The sequence below is a fragment of the Amia ocellicauda genome, chromosome 8 (genome assembly GCF_036373705.1).
Source record: "Amia ocellicauda isolate fAmiCal2 chromosome 8, fAmiCal2.hap1, whole genome shotgun sequence".
In the NCBI taxonomy this organism is placed as follows: Eukaryota; Metazoa; Chordata; class Actinopteri; order Amiiformes; family Amiidae; genus Amia; species Amia ocellicauda.
Genome location: NC_089857.1, coordinates 34,846,819 through 34,870,234, shown reverse-complemented (window position 1 = coordinate 34,870,234; position 23,416 = coordinate 34,846,819). Strand labels below are relative to the sequence as shown.

General features: G+C 37.5%; 1 protein-coding gene across 3 annotated transcripts in view; it reads left to right on the top strand.

The window, feature by feature from the left end:
* pip5k1bb (phosphatidylinositol-4-phosphate 5-kinase, type I, beta b) overlaps nucleotides 1-23,320 on the top strand; it is a 61,325-nt gene extending 38,005 nt beyond the window's left edge. For all 3 annotated transcript variants that reach the window (XM_066711198.1, XM_066711199.1, XM_066711200.1), the window contains 8 exons: nucleotides 12,166-12,371; nucleotides 13,110-13,193; nucleotides 13,580-13,628; nucleotides 14,114-14,198; nucleotides 15,074-15,229; nucleotides 16,868-17,006; nucleotides 18,931-19,048; nucleotides 21,935-23,320. In XM_066711198.1, the coding sequence (XP_066567295.1) occupies nucleotides 12,166-12,371; nucleotides 13,110-13,193; nucleotides 13,580-13,628; nucleotides 14,114-14,198; nucleotides 15,074-15,229; nucleotides 16,868-17,006; nucleotides 18,931-19,048; nucleotides 21,935-21,937 (840 nt within the window). In that variant the 3' untranslated portion in view covers nucleotides 21,938-23,320. The remainder of the gene's footprint in view (nucleotides 1-12,165; nucleotides 12,372-13,109; nucleotides 13,194-13,579; nucleotides 13,629-14,113; nucleotides 14,199-15,073; nucleotides 15,230-16,867; nucleotides 17,007-18,930; nucleotides 19,049-21,934) is intronic.
* Nucleotides 23,321-23,416: the final 96 nt, after the last annotated feature.

The window sequence follows — 23,416 nt, the reverse complement described above, 5'->3', positions numbered from 1 at the left end:
TGCATGGAAGTACAGGAAACGCAGTGATATGAGAAAGCTGATTAAATCCACCAACAGGCACGATTAACCAACTACTTCTTAAGAATAATCCGACAATTAAAGCTCTACTAGAAAGTACAGAATCAATTAATCGGCTTTTTCCAGCCCTTGATGCAATGAAAGCACCCTTAGTTTTGGGCTCTGTAGGCAGAGATGTTCATACCTTGGAGCATTTTTCTTGATACTGTGCAGGAAAGTTGACCAATTTCAAACGTATTCTGTGGTCTTCAGACATCTACATTTTGAAGAACTTGGCAGGATTTGTAAGGGAGTCCTCAGCTCAGAAAATGACATGCAGTTGGAGCAATATGAAGGAATGTGTAGCTCCTTCCACTTTCACTTTGACATAATAAGTACATATCCAACAGTAGAAAGTAAAAGTAAATGTAAATGCCAGTCTTGCTACAAGATGCCATAGTGGGACAAATACTGTCTGTCGTGCTCAAAGAACTCATATATGAACATTTTAAACACTTAAACCCATTATCCCAGTATTAAAACTGCATACTTAAATTCTATGGGTGAAATGTTCTTTAGAAAAATGTGCTGTTAGTGTTTTGAAAGATGCCCTTAATATATGTAAAAGATGGCCATTAAGATGGTAGACAGTTTGCCTTCTAATACACTATCTGCTTCATTGTGAACCACTTAGCTTTTATATAAATGAATAATTATGTGTGTACATATGCAGCTTTTTGAATGTCTGGACACAGTATTTCTCATCACAGCACCTTCTTTAAAACTTTCATTAGTTTCAGTTTTTTGAATGTGATGAAATGTTGCTGTGTAACACAGGACAACATATGCAATAAGAAAGGGGAAGGCAAAACTCTTAAGAAAAGCATGGTTTTAAGAAAGTATGTCTCATAATTCTCAGTATTAATAGACTAATGATTGAATGAAAAGCCCTTTCTATGAATGCCCAGAATACACATCAAGCTCATAAATATGCAATGTTTGAACGTTAGAAGTCCAGTGAAATGAAATCCACTCTGCATCCTGCTCTCTGGTACTAACTTTTTCTTATGAATTAAAGTATGTAACGTATTATGTTTATACTTGTTGTTGAAGGTAACTGGCAATGATTTCATTGATTTAGTTTCATGTTCTGTTGGTCAGATATTATGAAACAACTTACTTTGTATGCAAAAATAAAGGAAAAATGCATGTAAAGTCAACCAATGGACTATGTTGAAGTCTTAGAGCTTTTAGATTATTGACAGAAGACCAGCATGATAAGGATTCAGTGACCTCACAAGCTGTTGAGCTCCGCCGAGGGTGTAACTTAATTAATTCCTAATAGAAGAACGTTTTTTTTTGTGTGGTAATAATATTAAATAGATTGTTTTATTATTATCATACGTCAAACTAGAATGGCAAACAAGTGAATCATAACGTTGAGGTTTTTTTAGTTTTTTTTATGTGGGTAATGATTTACTTTATTTTTTTTTATGCTGAGGATTTTTTCAATTATAAAATCAAATGGCATCTAGGCATTTGTATCGCAAAGCAAAAACTAAAGCAGAATGTTTGAGCCTCACAACAATGCCCTGCAGAATGTGCTGTGTAATGAATTGAACTGTGTACTGAAACCTGGGCAACACAGACACAGTCCTCGTGTCCTCTCCTCACCTTCAGCCTGAGGAATGTGTCCAGGGGCCTATTGCTCTCGAGTATGAAACAGTTCAAAAGAGATTAATCAAAAACACATGCAGCACAATGTGACATCAATTATGAAGTGAAATAACAGGAAAGGTCTGTTTGCGTAAGATGTTGCTTTAAACTTTTTTTTTTTCCCTCTGTACAGCATAGTCTAAATTGCTGGGGTAATTAAAAAGCTTTCAAAACAATAGATTTTAAGCAGAGAATCCCATCTCCAAAACAAACAAAAATGCATGACTTGCACCTTCTAAATATAACATTCATTATTAAACCTATTCTTAGACCATTGATGTATTTGTTGTTGTTGTTGTTGTTTTGAAGATTGTATTGCTTTAAAGCCCTACTTCAGCACTGACCGTTATCATGACATCCGTGATTAGAAAGTTGCTTCTCTGTGGTTATATAAGGTTTGTTGCTCAGATGTATTGTATTATACTTACAAAGCTTGTGCATGTTTTGAAGGACGATGAGCAAAAAAAAGTGCTTATTTTAGGATTTAATTATGCAACAATTAATTGAATCTGTTTTAATGCAAAGTCAAAAGTACAGGACATGGTAATTCATTGTGCGTGGATAGTTAAGTCTCTGACGTCTGAAGTAAAATCCAGGGGTCATTGAGGAAGCAATTAGACACTGCTTTGGGGTTGACAATATGCTTTCATTATTAATTTATTTGCAGTATTTGTAATAGCAAGGCATATGCCATTGGTTGAAACAGATCCCAGAAGAATTGTTTTGTTTTATTTTTTTTAATCGCAATGTGCTTGTATGACTGAGAGATACTTTGCATTGTGCTGGGTATGAATTTAATCCCATAAATACGTTCTTAAAAAGGTCCCTCCTTTGGATTGCAAATGTGTAAGAATTAACTCCTTCATACACAAGGGAGAGGTTAAGCAGTTATAAAAAAACTGAACTTTGAGCTCAGTGTTATTGTGCTCCTATTTATACATAATCCTGTCAGCCATGCAATCTGCTGTCTAAGCAGAAATGTAGGCTTGGTTTTTTTTGCAGTGAAGCCTATTCACAACTACACTACCATTGTCTGAAGAAGGTGCAGAACATATTATTCATTATCATTACATATCATTACTCATGTTTCAGTTTTTATTAAAATTCAAGTAGATGATTCAAGTCTACCCAACCACATACTCAAATAAGATTCAATAAATCCATGCAGTTATTTAATAGTCTAATCCAGTTGTGTTAGAATATAAGAACATACAAAAGTTTACAAACAAGAGGAGGCCATTCCACCCATCGTGCTCGTGTGGTGTCCATTAATAACTAAGTGATCCAAGGATCTTATCCAGTCTATTTTTGAATGTTCCCAAATTGTTGCTTCAACCACATCGCTGGGGAGTTTGTTCCAGATTGTAACAACTCTGTGTGAAAAAGTGTCTCCTGTTTCTCTCTTGAATGCCTTGAAGCCCAATTTCCGTTTCTGTCCCCGGGTCCATGTGTCTCTGCTGATCTGGAAAATCAGCCTTTCAAGATATTGAACACTTGAATCAAGTTATTTAATATGTAAACAGACATGTGTGTTGCACAGTAAAGTGGATGTAGGGCTGGGCGATATGACTTGGGTTTGGGCGATGCACGATATATATCTCGATATTTCTTGTTTTTATCCAATCAAGCCACAAAATAAGACCAAAGACATTCAAACTACAAGTATTTCGTTAATCCTTCAATAAGCAAAACTAACAAATACCACATGCAGGCTGTCATGGTAAATATAAGCAGAATGCAACACATTACAGGGCAAGTGTTGTGTGATTACTATTACATGTGTTATGTTGTTATGGGATATATATATATATATATATATATATATATATATATATATATATATATACACACACACACATACGTTTAGCTGGCGTTACAATAGTTTTAATAAATCTTAAATGCGGTGTGCCTTATCCCAGGGATTTTATATAGAACAATTATCTGTATTATATTACGATGGTACAGCAGCTCCCGTCTAAAAACAGTCCATATTCACCGATGTCTCAAATGATTTATTAGAGAAAGTGAACATCACAATGCCTACGCGTTTCGACTTCTCTTCCTCAGAGCACATGGACACGCAGCATGATTTACTGTCGCACCAGTAATAGTGATCACGCAGCACATGCGCAGTAAAGGTGCAGATTGAGGCAGATTGAGCACAGCCGGGTCTATAGCGGCGCATTAATATCTGCTGGACAGACGTTTCTCCTGTGACTGTCGCGTCTCGATTCTGCTGACCGGTACAGCACGATGTTAATACAAAATATTATTATTATTATTATTATTATTATTATTATTATTATTATTATTATTATACAACTGTCGAACCACTTCACCATCTTAATAAAAAGAAAATGATACATTCTGCATGTGTTTGCATTGCTTTCCAATTTATTAAAATGCAAACAAACGTTATTATGAATTTTATACAAATGATATCAGTCTATATTAGCGGGGGTGTTTGCAGATCGAGTTCAGCCCGGCGACGAGAGCGGGGCGGACCGTGTGCGCCTGCGCATTAACGAATCTCTTGGTTGTGTGTTATTGTGTGTCGCGTCTCTCTCATGTCTGTCTGTTTCTGATGCTCATTTCTTGCCGCATCCGACACGTGTGGAAGAACCGGGAAGAACGCAAAGCGTCCTAATGACGAAAAATACTGCCGTAAAGATGGCAATTTGCGACACTACGATATAAACGATATAGCTTAATATGAAACGATAGACGTTTTTCTATCGTCATACGATATATATCGTCATATCGCACAGCCCTAGGTGGATGTCATCAAAAAATTCATGTCCTGGTCTCATTTTATCACTGCTAAAAATGAACTTCAGGGTAAATAATACAAACAAAGAGACCAGTGCAATGTGAAGGAGCATGCACAGTGTAAAACAGTGAGATGGTTGAGGCGGTATGTGAAAACTGAAACATTAGCAATCCACAGCAAGAAACATATGAGATGCACAGTAATTTTATCAGAGTTTTAGGTTATGGGTTATGGTGACCGCTGTGCCACCAGTACTTTTTAAAGTCCCCCCCCATTAATGTGTCTATGCACTTGTGGCTATGTATCTGTAAGAATTTAAGTAACAATGTAAAGAGAAGACCTGGTATACTTTGAAACCCTGATTTGTTTAAGTTGCCATCATTATATTTTGTTGGATCCAGTCTTATGAAGTAATATTTGATATGTTAACTGTGAATATAATAGAATACTAAACACATGCCAAGTGATGAAGTAGCCTTCAGATTCAGTGCCCTGTCGTATCAATTCAATCAATCAATTTTTATTCAGTATAGCATCCGTTGCAAGGAAGTCAAAGGGTTGTTTACAGATGTGAAAGGAAATAGACAAATGCATAAATAAACCGTTAGGCATGGAGGAGAGAGATACTAACACTCCTATAGGATGATAAACTGTTATAGAGGAAAATAAATCTCTGGGGGTGATTAGTCAGCCCTCAAAAGTAAGGGGTGGGGAATACCTCGTCAGCCCGTGGGGCAGTAGGTGTCTCGTCTCTTGCTGGAAGATGGAAAAAATAGATAAATGTTTAATGCTTCTTGTAAGGCTAAATCAAGGCTTGGCAAGTAGGGGACACATCATGATGTCTGGTGACAATGTTTTGTTTTGTGATTTGTTTATTGCAGTGTAAATATTATTCATATATTGTGTTTTGGAGCATATTTGCTCAATGTTTTTAATATAATCTTATTTTAGTCTTTGGACACATGATAAATACTTGGCAATCAGCCCTTAGCACCTCAAGAGTGCAGCTGTTGATGAGAAACAGAACCATTAGACTTTTGCACTTCATGCTATTAGAAGTAAACAGAAAGACTATCAACGAGTAAAGATTTGCAGTAGTCTGCTAGTGTAACAATTCGGATATTTGAACCTTAAACCGTAGTTGTCAGGGGAATTCAAGATGTCACTAAGGTGCCTGAATGGGAAAGGAACTGCATAGGAAACAACAGAATAATAGAAATATGATGCGTTATCTGCAGCAACAGGTTTCTTAAGAAAAAAACTCTTATTTCCTGACAGTCTGAAAACATCCATCCGGTATGGCTGCTCAGAAGGAAATTGATAAGGAAAACAATACTGACTCAGGCAAAATCACAAGGTTCTGTAGGGTCTGCTCCAGTCAAGCCAAGTTAAATAGGTTATAATGTTTATGGCTTTAAAAAGAGTTGTCACATACATGGCAGTTCCATATGTCCTTGTTTTCTAACTGGATATTTAATGACCTCTCAAAAGTATTTGTTTTATATGTGCATCATATCTGTTCAAACTACATTTCAGTTTAATTATCTGAATATGAGTGGCCTTAATAAGGGATAACTATAAATTAGTCTCCTTGCTTAGCTATCACATATTTTCATACTGAGCCATTTCAAAGGAACTTTTCTCTACAGGACTTTCTCTAGTGCTGTTTTGACAGTTTAGATAGAGCGTCAAGACATTGTTTTCATTTTAAGTTTCAAGATCGCCACCTTCACAATTAATTTATATGAGGGCTCTGTGATATGAATTAACTATGGATATATATAGTGCCTTTAATTGTCAAAACAGACTTGACTATTATTGAAGATCTTGTAGCACATTCAATCTAGTTAGGCACAGCATGGCGTGAGAAAAAAGTACACTCGTGTTACGTTAATTGACAGCATTTGTTTTTAACGAAAGGAAATCTCATTATAGCACTTGCTGCTGAGGGTTAAATAATTTAACAATAGTGAAAGAGGAGGTAATGCGAGGAGTTTCAGTAGAACAGTAAGTCTTTGAAAGAGACGAGTGGAGACACCTAGCTCTTAAACTACATTCCCTTTCCAAAATGTTGGATTTGAAGGAAAATTACCATAATTCCAATAAGTATGGAGAATTGAGTTTGACACAACAATGGTATACATTGTATTTGCTTCTGATATGAACTGTATTAATTCCAAGAAAAGACATCCCCAAAGCAACTACTTCTAATAAAAGCTCTATGTCGACTTGCTGCCTGCAATTAATTTGCTTGTTTTCTTTAATTTCAAACTCATGTCTGTATTTTAACCTTACTCACCTAAATTTTAAAAAGAACTATGCCAAACATGGATAACTGGGTAGTTTTACATAAAATGTAGAAAACAAAGGTTTCCTGCTCTGTTTTCTTATCAGCTGAGTGAGGAGAGAGAGAGAGCTGGGATTATGCTTGTCTAATCTCTGCCATGTTTTCTGCTGTAAGGCTTACATGCAAGCCCAACAACTCCTCAGCAATGCCTGACATTAGCTTTGCTGCTTGTCACAAAGCTTTATTGATTCAGAAGCCAGCTATTTCAATATGCCGTGCCTTATATGAAGATAGACTGATGCAAATAGAAGAGTGGGTAGACAAGGAAAATGTGAACAATTTTCACAACAACAGAATTTAAATCTCATTGGTGTGGCAACCAGCATTTCTAGTTCACTCTCTGAGGTTTTGACAAAATCAAGTCCAGACTGTTTTTTTCCCTTAAGTGTTTTCCATTATAAATATTAATATTTATTGTTGTAGTTATCACTGAAATCATATAAAGACTTTTTTTTTTAAATTTAGCTGGTATCTTGTTGTATTAAAGTCTTGATGTTTCTTGGGTCTCATTCCTTCTTTCTTGTCTGTGTTTGCCTCTCGGCTTCATAATTTATTAACATCCGGGCTGTCCAATTTCTAGGGACATTCTAATGTGTCAATTAATATTTATGGAAATGTCTGTATAATCAGTGATCAGACCTATCACTGAGAGAAATATTCAAGACACTCAGTCATTTTAGAAGGGTTAGATATGCCATGGAGGACAGTAAGTGTTCTGCAAACTAAAATAGTCTAAATTCAAATAATACTTAATGCAACTGTGTGGAAATAGATATAATCTGATTTTCCTTTCCTTAGAAGACTGTCTTTGGCAACATTAGATGTTGCCTTTTGAAATACTTCTATGTCCTGATTCAGCCTTTTGACTTCCCTTTGTGAACACAGGCCCTCTCTAAAGTATAGATGTGAAAAACAAAACCTATTCCTTCATTTATTGTCATTATATAATCATCTAGATGTGAGCTATCTGCGAAAATACACACAGAATACACAGAATACACACAGGGCAGGAGTAAAACTTTTTGACTTCAGCAGCATAGTTTACCGTGTAAACCATAATGAAGTCAGTTTTCTTTTACTTGTTCTTGCTCCTAAAAACCCACTAGCCTTGTTTCTTTATTCAGGACACTCTGATCCCCTTACTGCCGTCAGTACTCTCTAATTGTTCTTGCAAGTCCTTTGAAGAAGTGGTTATTTATTGCAAATTGTGTTTTGGGAGGGCTGCCAGGGACAAGAAAGTAGGGCAAAGGGATAAGTTTACATATATCTGCCTGACAGACATAACATCTTAATAAGACACCTTTTAGGTTCATAGGTAAATTATCACAGACTGCAGGCTTTGTTAGGGTGTTTTACAAGGATGGAATTTTACTGGTTTAAACCACAAACCACATGTTGCAGGCCAAGATGTCTGACTGGAAATTAAAAGGCATCTGCATTCAAAATGTTGTCATATGGCTGAAATAAGTGCTACAGCAAATGCTCAATCTATGACTGTGAAAGTTAGCAGAGTAATGTAACATCCTTGTATTTTATTTATGCACTTAACACATGCTAAAAAACTATTGGTGACTAACTGTGCTTTAACATCTGCTGGTGTTTATGAAATAAAGTTAGGTATGGTAAATCAAAAGAAAAATATTTTAACAGATAGCACATGTGACATATACACTCACCTAAAGGATTATTAGGAACACCATACTAATACTGTGTTTGACCCCCTTTCGCCTTCAGAACTGCCTTAATTCTACGTGGCATTGATTCAACAAGGTGCTGAAAGCATTCTTTAGAAATGTTGGCCCATATTGATAGGATAGCATCTTGCAGTTGATGGAGATTTGTGGGATGCACATCCAGGGCACGAAGCTCCCGTTCCACCACATCCCAAAGATGCTCTATTGGGTTGAGATCTGGTGACTGTGGGGGCCAGTTTAGTACAGTGAACTCATTGTCATGTTCAAGAAACCAATTTGAAATGATTCGACCTTTGTGACATGGTGCATTATCCTGCTGGAAGTAGCCATCAGAGGATGGGTACATGGTGGTCATAAAGGGATGGACATGGTCAGAAACAATGCTCAGGTAGGCCGTGGCATTTAAACGATGCCCAATTGGCACTAAGGGGCCTAAAGTGTGCCAAGAAAACATCCCCCACACCATTACACCACCACCACCAGCCTGCACAGTGGTAACAAGGCATGATGGATCCATGTTCTCATTCTGTTTACGCCAAATTCTGACTCTACCATCTGAGTGTCTCAACAGACATCGAGACTCATCAGACCAGGCAACATTTTTCCAGTCTTCAACTGTCCAATTTTGGTGAGCTTGTGCAAATTGTAGCCTCTTTTTCCTATTTGTAGTGGAGATGAGTGGTACCCGGTGGGGTCTTCTGCTGTTGTAGCCCATCCGCCTCAAGGTTGTACGTGTTGTTGCTTCACAAATGCTTTGCTGCATACCTCGGTTGTAACGAGTGGTTATTTCAGTCAAAGTTGCTCTTCTATCAGCTTGAATCAGTCGGCCCATTCTCCTCTGACCTCTAGCATCAACAAGGCATTTTCGCCCCGCACAGGACTGCCGCATACTGGATGTTTTTCCCTTTTCACACCATTCTTTGTAAACCCTAGAAATGGTTGTGCGTGAAAATCCCAGTAACTGAGCAGATTGTGAAATACTCAGACCGGCCCGTCTGGCACCAACAACCATGCCACGCTCAAAATTGCTTAAATCACCTTTCTTTCCCATTCAGACATTCAGTTTGGAGTTCAGGAGATTGTCTTGACCAGGACCACACCCCTAAATGCATTGAAGCAACTGCCATGTGATTGGTTGGTTAGATAATTGCATTAATGAGAAATTGTACAGGTGTTCCTAATAATCCTTTAGGTGAGTGTAGATGTTTCAAGGTACACAATAAAGTCTGAGGTATTATAGGTATTGGAAGTTATAATCTTTGAAATCAGTCCTAAGAATATGCTCACATTGTCTTTAAACATTTTCTTATGTACGATTTACATAATTTAGATGATTTTAGCACTGATTTTATGCTTTTGTCCTTCAAAATTTAATTGAATCCTTCTTGTGATTGAAAACCTGCTTAGCTGTTTTGAATAGAAAATATAGAGGCATTCAGCATGTAAATTTAGTGACTCCTTCAGATATTCAGAGGATGTCAGCTGGTGCACATATACAGACTAATTTAATTTGCCAGTCAAATGACAGCCTGTGCAGTAAATACATTAACCCTTCTTTGTCCTTGAAATAAACTTTTATGAAAGAAAATGTTACAATGTTTCTTAAACATCATATTATAAACACCTTATTGAACATAGCTCACTGTATTTGTTTTTAAAATAGTAATCCAAATGTATATATACTGACTCTGAACTATACTTTGTTACTATAGTCAATTAATAATAGACAATTATTAAAATGCACATATTCAAGCTGTGAAACATTAGGCCTACTTTTTAGCAAGTTAAACTTGTTTTTCTGACTTTCCCCTCATTTCTAACATTTCAGACCCCTAACAACACAGAGTAACAAATAGTGTTTACAGTTCACAACACATAGAACTATATTTGCCATATTCCAAGCTTTCTTCACTGTCATTATTTTTCAGTGTGTATTTGATGGTGAAAGTGATACAAACCAATATAAACCAATATGGTTGAAGCTGCACTGATAGCTGCTAAAGGGCTAAACACAACGTAAGTGTTTGGAGCAGTAAATGAGGATGCTTGTGTTCAGTACACCTGAGTGGCAGTTCAACCAGACAACACAGTTGGCTAGATCTCTAGTTCTGACTCTGCTGTAGAGAAAATGCAACCTGTTGTTTCTTCCCAAAAGTGTCAATTACACAGTGAAAGACAGCCAGCTGAGCTGTGATTTGAGCAGGGGGCTGAGTTCTCATTGTCAAGAGAGACTTGGCTAGCACAGGAGTGTTAATGTGTTTTCTGCCAGTTTATCCCAACCAATGTACCATCAGTCATGAGCAGGTGTGCCTCACACATGGGAGAAAAATAATAAAAATAAAACATGATTGGGATATTATGTTAATTTCATACAGGGATATAAATTAATTAACCTGATGCCTCAGCTTAATCTTTATTCTAAACTGCTATACAGCATTGCATCACCTAAAGGAGAGTCCTTACGCTATACACAATAGTATTATATCGGTAGGTAACTTGCCCTATTTTAAGCCCGTACGGCAGCCTGAACCCTAATACTAAAATTTCAAGCTAGCCCCATAGAAGTCCATACCTGATTCAGTTAACTCAGTAAAAAAGCAACACTTACTTTAATGAAACCCTAGTCCAGACCAGAAAGTAACCCATATTTGATCATTTAATTTAAATGCAAAATGTAACCATTTTACTCAAAATAATGCTCTTAAAGCAAAATACATGTAACCGTAAGACCATAATTCGTTTTATCTATAGTTTGTTTTCCTAAGCCTCCAAATCTTACATTTTTAAGCACTAATAACAACCTGACCTGACCTAGCCAAATCCAAATTATGATTGCCAGCCCATACAATTCTACACGCATCTTAAATAACTCTGTAGAATAGAAACCTTAACGCATGATTGCTGTACTTAAAGGCATAAACATGAGTGCCAAAGAATATGAGAAATAAAGAGCAAGAGGAAGATTATGTCAAAATCACTTCCTTCCAGAATACCAGCTGAATTCACCTCGGAAACAAGACTCATCAGAAGTGTTAACTGACGTGTACACAGCTGTAATGAAACAAAGAATAGCTCAACAGAAAATCAGCCTGGGATTACACCAGAAAGAATGCAAGATCTCTCTTCTAGTGTCACTTCAGGGTTGAATGCTGTTATAGTAGTATCTGGGTGGAAAACCTCACTCAGGAACCAAATATTCCACAAACAGGAGACCCTTTATTTTCAGCCAGCGATTAAACAGAAACAAAGACAATACCAGTAGAAAATTTATGGAAAATAGCCAGACAATGCTGTGTAGGCAATCCTATACAGAAATCCTGTCACTCCCCTTGTTTTACACAAAATGTGCAACTGAAACAGATACTCAAAATAGGAACCAATCAGAGTCCTAGTCTGGGATCAACTCTGGGGCATTCATGTACTCCAGTCAACAACTAGTGCATGCTTCTGCTGCAAACTGAGCTCCAGAGGCAGAAAATGCTGTCACTATCCCTGAGGAAGCATAGCAATAAGCAATAAGCAAGATGTCCTTTCTGTCAGCTGTAAACCTCCATATTGGATACATCTGCATTATTTAGCTTGTTTGTTTCTTGTTAGATGTCCTAATGCTTTATATATCTTGTTTCCTTATTGATCTTTAGGTGCTGGAGAGCTTTAAAATCATGGACTACAGCTTGTTATTAGGAGTTCATATACTGGACCAAAGTCCAAAGGAGAGGGATGGGGAGAATGCCCAGGCCACAGGGGATGTGAAGCGACCGGGTGCCCAGAAGGTGCTCTACTCCACTGCCATGGAGTCCATCCAAGGGGGTGGCAAGTCTGGGGAAGCAGTAACCACCGATGACACGTGAGTGCTGCTGTACTGGAGAGATCTTGTGACATGCTGGCCCACTGCAATGAGAGTCGTACGCAACACACCACACTTCTTAACCATCATACTGGTTCCCCTGCTGTGCATTGAGATGATGCTTACAGCAAAGACGCACGCACATGCTCCCACTGTGATTTTTGCATCCTTCAGTCGGATCTGTCTGCCCCAAATGGTATTTTAAAAAGAGCTGCATTCCAGAATAATTGCAACGATTCAGACAGAACATACGAGCGCAGTAAATTACAGAACTCTCGGTAAACATTTCAATCTGAAAAGCTGTGAATCGGAATTCCTGAGTAAACAAACTGGATTAGGCCTCTTTAGTTAACTTAGGTCTGTTTGTTTTACCAGATATTGTTCACATCTTGATAGTGGATTTTTCAGGAACAGGTTGTGATTCTTGTGCAGAATGAGTGCTGCTGTCAGGATCCAGGTGTGCTGCTAGTCGTATGTTAGCTGTACTTTGCAATAGGTGCAATTGGAGTGCTGAGGGATCTGTGGATTACCTCACAGCTGCAGCCCCATTAATTTGTTGTCTGGGCATTATCAGCATTATCAGAGCCTGCCCTCTGCCTGGCATCAAAGCCCTATGACTTATGGCCTTAACTCAAGAGTTCAGATAGAATCAGAAGACATGGGGCAGGGCATGTCTCCAAGGATTACACCATAATAAGAGTACTAACAAAGCTTTGGGTTTGTCTTTATTTTTTACAGAATGGGTGGGATTCCTGCCAAAACACACAAGGATGAAAAACTTCTCATCTTTCTGGGTATTATTGACATTTTACAGTCATACAGGTATGAATTAATTGTTGACGGTTTAAGCTAAATTCTTCAAGTTGCTGCTCATCCTACATTGTCTGTGGTAACTGAGAACATAATTGTAATGAGGTAGACAGACAGGTCAAGTTAATCTGCTTCTGTTTAAATAATTGCACCTCTGTATGATTGGGTTTAAATGGGGTACAAAATTGTGTGTGCAAAGCAAAGGTCACTGTAAAACCTTCTAATAGTTAATTCAATAACATCCAATCTGATTTGCTTTTTAAAAGATCATTCAAATATAGTAGTCTATTTATCAGAATTCCTTACTTTGTACAAAATGGCCCATGTTTCGCTTGTTAAGTGCCGTGGGGAAATGACTACGACTGAATGTAAATGAGTTTTCCCTAATTTCCTTCAAGGTTGATGAAGAAACTGGAACATTCCTGGAAGGCTCTTGTTTATGATGGTGTAAGTTATTCAAGCTTTGATGGCTCCAAATGTCATACCCTTGATAATATTACTTAACCTTGACAGTGTTTCTTTTGACTATGCCCATAGTAATGAAATAACTTGTATAACTTTGGCAGTATATTAATAGATTGAATACATGTGTTATTTTCTATAAATGTTGTGCTTAATGTTTGCATATTTAACATTAAGTGACACTTTCACAAGAGTATGAAATGGAGGTAACTTTTACATACATACAGCTCTGGAAAATAAGAGACCTCTGCAAAATGATCAGTTTCTCTGGTTTTACTATTTATAGGTATGTATTTGGGTAAAATGAACATTTGTTTTATTCTATAAACTACTGACAACATTTCTCCCAAATTCCAAATAAAATATGAATGGAATGGAATGGCTGCCATACATGTAGAGATGCTGATTTAAGAACAAATTGCAGTGGTCATTAACTAAATGTAAGTTATTGTGCATTTTCTTTCTTGTAGGATTCCGTGTCCGTACACAGGCCAGGGTTCTACGCAAACAGATTTTTAAAGTTCATGAGTACCAGGGTGTTCAAGAAAATACACGGTGAGTGTTTTGCCATTCATTCTTTTGAAAAACTAGTTTAAGTGTTGTGTCATTAAGGGCAGGACTTAAACTGTAAGCATATTTCATGTAAAATATAACAATGAATGCTTTGTTTGTTTGAAGAGATCATTCTGAGTCTCTCAAGTATTTTGCGTGTGTGTGTGCGTGTGCGCGTTTGACCCCTAAAATGAGCAGCCACATTAAACTCAAGTGGATAAAGTTCAGGTTGGCAAGCTCATACTCGCTGAATAGATGTCTCAGTGGCTCAGCCCTAAAATAGTTATTACTCCATTGCTCATGGGAATGGCATAGGCGGTGGCCCCAATACTAGAAACTGAGGGAGGCCAAGCCACTAAACCACACCACTGCCTGCGTCACACACCTTTGCACGAGAAATGATTTAACCAGAGAAGCATGTACATGATGTTCATTGCAGCATTTAAGGTTTATATTGCTGTAAATTGCAGAAAGGAAATCCTGTTGTAAATACTGGTATCAATAGGTTTATTGACAGACCGTGATACAGAGGAAATGAAGCGCACACTTGCTAGTTTCTTTTTGATTAACCAAATGATTTAAAAAGCACCGGCTTACATTTATAAATCAGGGAAACTCACAGATCAGTTCAGTCAGTCTTAAATGAGGCATACAATTGTCATTCTAATACCTACAATTAAATAGGGAGATTTATTTTACCTCACCTTTGCTACAAGGAACTACCATCTAGAAAATCAGCCTCTTCTCATTTTAAAATAATTGAAATCATACTCAGTTACATTGTAAGTAGTATTTTTTTATGATGTGTGTTCGGACATTGTACTTCCGATATATTTGAGCTTACCATTATCAACATCTGTCCATTCCACCTTGCAAAGCTATCCGGTGCTCTCCCTCGAAGAGAGCGAGGAACTCTATCCCGGCGCTGAAGTCATCCTCACAGGAGATCCTGTCATCCCAGAGTGAAGAGCGCACTGATGACAGGAAAGAGAGGCTAATTGCAGCCAGGAGCCTCGCCAGCCTGGACGGACAAGGTACGGAACACAGCGGCACTCCCCGTCGCTGCCGGGGGGCGCACAGCACCCGTCACTGTGGCTGCCAGTGAATTAACAAGGGTGCACGGATGACTGTTTCCTGCTAATGGGCCTTGCTCTTTCCGAGTGTTGTGAGCTGGCACCCAGGAAGCAGGAGGATTGATCACAGGGTTTTAGGAAATCAAATACTTTTATTTAAATAAACACACAATGCCAAACATCTTCAATGGGAAAAAGCAACAACACATCTTTCTCGGTCACTGATTGCTCAGTTTCTTGGTGTTCTCTCTCTCAAGTCAATGAAGCTTCTGGGCAGGCATCAACAAAGTGCACTTTCTCAGAGCCACGTGACCTCACCCTGTCAGAGTGAGCAGACACAGTTCTGTGCTTACCCTTGACTTCCACCTGACTCTTTTAATGTACTTCCTGTCAGCATTCAGGATGTTCTTTCAGGCTTTTTGCTGTAAAGGAAATGCTCAGATATTTAAAGCTGACTGTTATTTATTTATTTATTTATTTATTTATTTAAACAGCATTGCTTGGGGAAAAGATGGAGAAATGTGACTGTTACAGAGGGTTTGCAAATCCTACATAGTTATGCCAAATAAAGACATTCAGTGAAGTCTCCAAGAGGGTTATTACAGATTGTGGACATTTTATGACATTTTTGCTGCCATTGCTTTAAGTAGAACACTGTCTGAACATTACAAGAGACCTTTCGGTTGAGAAGGAGCTTTGTCAAATATTGATTGGGAAATTTCAATGGGGCTGGTATATGGTTAGAAAACACAAGCAGCAATGTACTAGTAATGCAATGAGTCATTAAAGCCCTTACTTCCTAAAACAACAACATGAAAAGACTTTCTGTGGTTGTAGCATTAAAAGTTGGTTTCTGTTTAACATGAATTCCTTAACTGCCACTCCGCATTATTCATGCACCAAAAAAGTAACTTCCTTTTGCAACAAAATAAATCTTAATATTATGCAGATATAGTTTAGTATTTGAATATTGTTTAAATAAATAAAATTGTAATAATTGAATATATTGTGTAGCATTGTATATACACAATATATCAAGACATTGCACACTCCAAGAGTAACATGGTGTGAAAAGCCTTTACTGATTTGCAGTCCACATAGAAATGGGATAACATTATTTTTTAGAAGCTGGAAACACAGGACAGATATTGATTCCTCTTCTGTTAGATATTACATTGTGCACGATTTACAGTGAATTGTTTAAAATCACATGCAGCCCTATATAAATAGAAACTTTTTTTGGTTAAACAAATGTTGGGTGAATAGTATTTGTCCACATACAGGTGACTAGTATTCTTTGTGGTAAACCCACTGGCAAACACTAATACTTCCTAGAGCCTTGAAACAAAGCAAACTTGTGTGTCTTTCATTCTTACAGGTCTAGGTAACAAGCCACACAGCTGCTGGAAATAGGTGTTATCTAATCCTGTGTTGTTTATATAATCATCTTAACAACTGAGAGTTTGAAATTGATACCTTGCCTTTTAAATGTAAAACTGGTTTCATATGAGCTGTATAAATGGGGCTGTTTTAGTAAAGTTTCATTTTACTCAAGTTTCATTCTCCATGGTTCATGTCTTGCCTGTTTTTGTGTTTCAGTGTTTGGGTCCTATCATCGTCCAGACCTGGTTCCACCCCCTGCTCTGCATGAAGCCTCGTCCATGGCCACCACCATATCCTCCTCCTCTCTGTACAGCAACGAGCACTATCTCCCAGGCAAGGCTGGGGAATCCTACAGGTACTCCTCCTCCTGCTGCCCGCTGTGTTTCACCGCTGCGCTACACTGGTCAAGATTTGCACACTTGCTGCCAGTGCTGATTTATGTTAGTTGCATATTCTGATGCTTCTCTGTAACAGCCATACATTAATTACAACCTTCCTGAACATATTTGGATCCAGTTTTTTACATTCACTTTGACTATGTTATTATAGTTTATATATATTTGTCCATTCCTACAACTGCTAAATGATTAAATAATGGTTCAGAAGATAGCCCCCCTGGGTGTATTGATGTCTACAATGAGGTACACACAAGGGTTTTGACTCAAGGGTAAATTAAGCAGTTTACTTAAGAACAATGTGGACCTACCAGATAGCATTTAAGAATTTAAGACCTATCATTAAAACCTTTCTTCTGCTGGGAAACAAGTCTCTTGATTGCCATTCCAGTATTTAATTACTAAGGACTGGCTTTTAAAAAGATTTTAAAACTATAGTAGTGATAGTATATTTAGGTCATCATTTACAAGCAGTTGACTGACCTGGCTTGGTTTGATCAGCCATCACAGTATAAATGTTTTGTAATGTTTGCTGATATGGTTACATTGTAATGTATGTTTTCTTTCCCCTCACTTAAACTAATTTACACCAGCAGTTAATAGGATCTGTCAGCTGTAGTATGTATCTAAACCATGTTTTATACCTGACATTACAGTAACACCATTTATTTTCTGCTTATGTACAACCTGTTGGTTTGGGGTTTGTTCGTGTTTGCTACAACTGAAAGTTGTTCTATTCCAGCTAGGATTTATTTTCTATTATAGTGTATGTGAAACTGTCTCTAGTATAATGTATATGCAAATGCAAAATAGAATGAATTGTAACCCCTGAACCATAATGTGCTGATGCTCACATTGCTTTTGGCTATTTGTGCTCAGAATACAAATAACATTTTACAATCTAAAGCATTATTATGTATTACATCTCTTAACATGCCCACAGGTATGTATTTTTAATTATTTCTGAAGGAGCTCTGCTTTTAAATTAAATCATGTTTAAAAGTATTGCATTTTTTGTATATGTTGCTATTAATAATTAGTTATTTTTACACCCAAGACAGACTTCATAGATTGGAATTAATTAGGCCAGGCAATTTTAAACATGGTCTTTATATTACATAAAAATTGCAACAAACCCTTTAAGGCCTCCCTCTGTAAACTTAAGGCCTGCTGCTCAAGGAATGTGACAAGGTGAAACCATTGGTGGGATGGGATTGGTTGCTATGGTTCATTTTTAAAGATAAGAATCGTAAAGGGCTTTAAGCTGTAATTACTTCCAGTAAATTGTAAACAGAGGCCTGTGTAGTTAAGAAATGGATTGGAAGTATTGCATCATAATCTAGCCTGCACTACTCAAGTCATGCATTTAATAAGTTTGCTTATTGAAAGATTGTTTGCCTGTACTGTTGCAAGGTGGGCATTACAAAGAACAACTACTGTGAGTTTACATCATATTGTGTACGTGCATTCTAACCTGAATTTTGTTTGGATATATAAATAAAAATGCAGGTATGTTCAGGACTTTGCATTGGTGTCTCTTCAGTACAAATAGACTGAATGTATGGAATTCATTATAATGTCAGTTGATGCCAGAACAGTAATGAAACTATTAACAACAGGACGAGCATGATGTCTGAATTTCAGTTGGGAATATTCGTATCCCTATGCTAATGCTTGGGATCCCTGCGCTCAGCTAAGGAGCCTTGCAAATCAAGCAAAACATAGAAAACTGGCGTCCCGTCCTGGGCGTTCCCTGCCTTGTGCCTTCTGCTATCACCAGGACCCAGTACTGGAGGAAGCGGTTATTGATAATGGAAAGATGGGTGGACTTTCATGTCTTTAATTTCCACACTTTGACTGATCTCTCTCTATTTTATTTTTTAGAGAGATGATGGCCTCTAGCTCTACCTTTACTTTAGAAGACAGTGCTATCTGCCTGACCTCCGAGCAGAGCACACTGGATATAGACAAAGATGATGGCTCAGTGTTGGATGTCTATTTGGTAAGTGCTTTTCTGCAGGTTATATGCAACGTTCAAACAATTTTCCACAACAGACATTTTCCTTGAATATTTTATTGTTGGCTTTTTTTGTTTTTGTCTTTGTCGTGAACCAGATTTATATTGGTTGGACACTTCCTATAGTTTTAGAACACCATTTTTCAGTGTAATTATCAATTGCTTAAATACAATGCTCAATGTAAAAAAAATATTGGCACTACATTGTTTTAATTTAAATATGGATAAAGTAATCTAACTTAATAATTGTGCTGTTAATTTGCAGTCAATTAAAACAACAAATGAGTACACAGTAAGGATAATGTTCCTTAAAATACCCTTTCAGCCGTCTGACTACTAATTCACATCAGGAGGAAAGCTTCAGCCCTCTGTACACTGGGCTTGTGCTGTAAGCTTTGAAGGATTTGTTTATCCCTTTTATCTCGTGTTACAAGGGTACTTGTTAAAAAAAAAAAAAAACTACGATTTTAATATTCTCCACACACACTGATTGGTCTTCAGGCACTGTGCAGTGGCTAAAGGAACAGCTATATTTGAAAACTGAGCTGAAGTTGCTTGGGGTGTTTAGGGTGGTTTGTTTTCTGTAATCCATTACACACATTCGTGCAAACAAAGGATTTGCAGTGCCTAACGTCATGACTCTTGGGGTGTATTCTTGGGAGAAAAAAAGCTTTTAAAACATGATCGTCAAGAAGCTTTTCCAAACCAAGATGAAGAGAGATAAAAAAAAACTGTTTATCCCCTGAATGTTATTTCTTCTAACATTGTCAATGCTGAAACACACACTGGTAGTTTCATTTAAGAATAGAATACACCACAATAATGGAGCTAAGTAGGACAGCATCTACGGTATCTTTTGTAATGTTCCATAATTAGCTTAGCTTACTAAGTCACTAGTCACATTCATTACTAGTCGGTGCTCGTTTTTTGACATGTAAATTCCTACGAATGTAATGAAATAGGTGTTTAAGCCTGGCCCAAATCACTAAGCCAATTCTACATGCATTTACAATGTAAAACCTTACTATAATCATACTATTAAGAGCTTGGGCCATTGTGTGTTACTGTTTTGTATGTCCACATGTCAGCATTCTTTAAAACAAATAGGACCAGTGAAAATAACCAGCACTCTCTATATTCCCACTCTTTAAGCTTTATGTAATTTATAATATCTAGGGTGAATTACATAGGACTTGTAAAACAGGCTGTCTGCCACCTTGCATTACCTTCTGCATACCTGTGCCTCACTGGAGTGTGATGATATGGAAACCCAGTCTTTAAGTCTGCCAGTCATTTCCAATCACAATCCACTGGAAAGGAGGCTGTGAAGGAAACATCTGAACTGAAGAGAGATTGCGTGTCTTCGGCGTGTTGCTATGCATGCTAGTCCTCTCTGCCTGCTTTAACAGACAGGCTGTTGAGCTGCTCTCAGTTTCAGCCCATTCACCTGGAAAATTGCCTTTGAGTTTCTGGGGAATTTTCAGAAATCAGAACGGTGTGAAGAAGTTTTTTTTCTATTCTGTGTGCAAGTCCTACATATTTCCTAGGCTGTCAACGTCAACCTTTTTCATCCAGCTTGATAAACCAGATCAATTCCTTATAAGACTTAAAGATTAATTCGAAGTCACCTTAAAAGAAAAAGAAAATCGGATAAACCTTAGATTATACACTCATGGTCTCTGTATACTTGATACCTAACCTTACAGTGAAGCCTCGGCTACATTTTACGGGACTTAGCACAGGAGCAGAATTGAATTTGAATTTGAGCATATTTTCTTACTTCAATTCATATCAACATTTTCCTGTGCAAGAATGTTTGAAATATTTTGTTTTCCATGTTGATCATTTCATGGACTGGCATCCCATCCTGGGTGTATTCCTGCCTTGCACCCTGTGCCTGCCGGGATCGGCACCGGCTTCCTCATGACCCTCACCAGGATAAGCGGTTTCGATGGATGGATGGGATGTTGATAATTTAAATTTTTTGCTAATAATTAAACTAAACTCAAACAGACTAACATAGCTAATCCCACACAAATGCATGCACACTAAGATCTAATTCCAAGAAGACGACCTGTCCATAAAGTTACTAAGTAATCCCCTTTTCCCTTTATAAATATTGCTTTGTCTTGTGTGACGTTGTTCCATTGTATATAACAGCTCCTGAGTTAAGCAGGATGTTGTTAAACTCTTCAGATAGGTAGGGCCAGGAATATGCAGGCCTGATACTGGTTTGGTTTTTTTGTTTGCATACAGGGTGAGGATTCTCAGCAATGGTGTATGCGAATTATAAATGCATTTTACTCTCACGCCACAGCCTATTTGAATGAATTAATCTTCCGATCTCAAATACTTCCCTTTTTTTTTTTTTTTAATATCTTCTTACAACTTTTCTAGTTTGTGCACTTCAGCAAACATTTGCACAACCACATCAGAACGCCTTTCATCAAATTTACTGTGGAATCAGTGTTTACCAGTTTAGCAATCGCTTCACTCCCCCATGTCTGCGGTGTCTTGGTTGCCATGGTGGCCTGAGGCCTGGGGAAAAAGGCTCAACTCTCGTCATACACTCCTAAGCTGCCAATCCCTTCCCTCCTGACAGACGTTATAGATCTCCTTCTGTGATCGAATTATCATCCACTGCTTTTAAGATACTAGAAAAAGTTTAGAATTGTGCTTTATATACAGGGTATTTACAGAAAGATTAGCCTACCTTGGAACTTTAAACTGATTTCAGAGCAGCTTCTGCGAGGTATCAAAAAAGTAAAGCACAGGAAAAGATTTGGCACCTATACATATTTAATGGTAACTGTAATATAAGTCAATGTATTGGTACTGACATGGTTCTGTTTTCTGTTTTCTGTTTTCCAGTAACCTGTGACAGCTGATAACCAGAACCTTATCCACTCCCGAGTCCTGGAAGTGTAGGGCCAGCCTCTCCGCCAGAGACTGCCAATCACAACTCTCCGCTGGACACTGTGCCGACATCATGCAAACCCATGGCCCCATTCCCACAGCCTGTCTGGTCATGTGCCCAGCATTCATGCCAGAGCTGCTATGTTCTTATCATAAAAATAACAATTGCCAATTCATTGAGGACTTCGGAAAGTTGGACTGGAAAATAAGGCATTTGATGTAAATCTCTTTTAAGTTACATGTGATATTATTTGCATGTGTTTAAATTGAGTTGAGTGAATATTGTTATTTTGCTTCTTAGAGCATGCCAAATCAGTCCAATATTGTAAAATCTCTAGAATATTGCTTTTAGTTATATGTATGTGTGTGTATGTGTGTGTGTGGGGGGGGGTATGAATATGTAAGTATGTATGAATGTATGTATGTATGTATGTATACGTATATGTACATATACATACATAAATGTTTGACTGAATCTTTTTTCTGCTGAACAGAACCGATTTATGCCATGTTTAATAGTTGCACTTGCTTTATAGAAGCTCGCTTTAACAATGAAGTTTACAGTGGTTGCTTTATAGTCAAGCAGAACCATTATATTTTGAAAACTGCACTATCCCCTTCTGAAGGACAGACTGTTTTACTCTGAAAACACTCCCTTGGCATAGACAAAGTATGCTGATGCCAATGTAAGCTCACAATTATGATACTGTCAAATTGTAACATAGCATTGGGAGGATTTGAAAATACCCTTTTTCCAAACTGTTTTGTTATGAAATTGGAATGAATTGTTTCACACTTTTGACATTGACAGGCATAGTCTGTAACGAAGTTTGAAGCATCAGAAATATTGACCATTCAAAGCAATATAGTTGTTAAAGCAGATGAAGATGAGGTTACAAATGTTGACAAGTGAAAATTGCACAGATTTAACCCAGGCCAACGGTTTATCTTTGTTGGTAAGGCTAAAGATAGATGGATTAATAAACAATATATATAAATGGGTAAAATGTATTCTGTTTTTGTGATGCACAAAGCAATGTCTCAGAATACATTTTCTCAGGATCCTCTTTGTACAGAATGTGTCTTTATGCCTTGCAGCAAGCGATAGTGCATTTTTAACACCAAAGCTATTTAAATGAACCCTTACCGACAACATTAGTGCCCTTGTAGTCTATGATAACACCTGTGTTGCTTTTAAAAGAGACCATAATTTATTGAAAAATGAAATACCATATTATTTGTTGAAGATGAAAATATTTTATTCTGAAAATGTAAAAAGCTTGTATTTATAGAGAAAATAAATGACTATATGTAAAATTAAAGCCTTTATGCTGAATGAAACTGGTCTGTTTCTTCCAGGACTTGTTTCCTTGCACTGCCTGCATTGTCTAATGATTGTCCATGATTGTACTTGATACACGCATTATCACATATGAC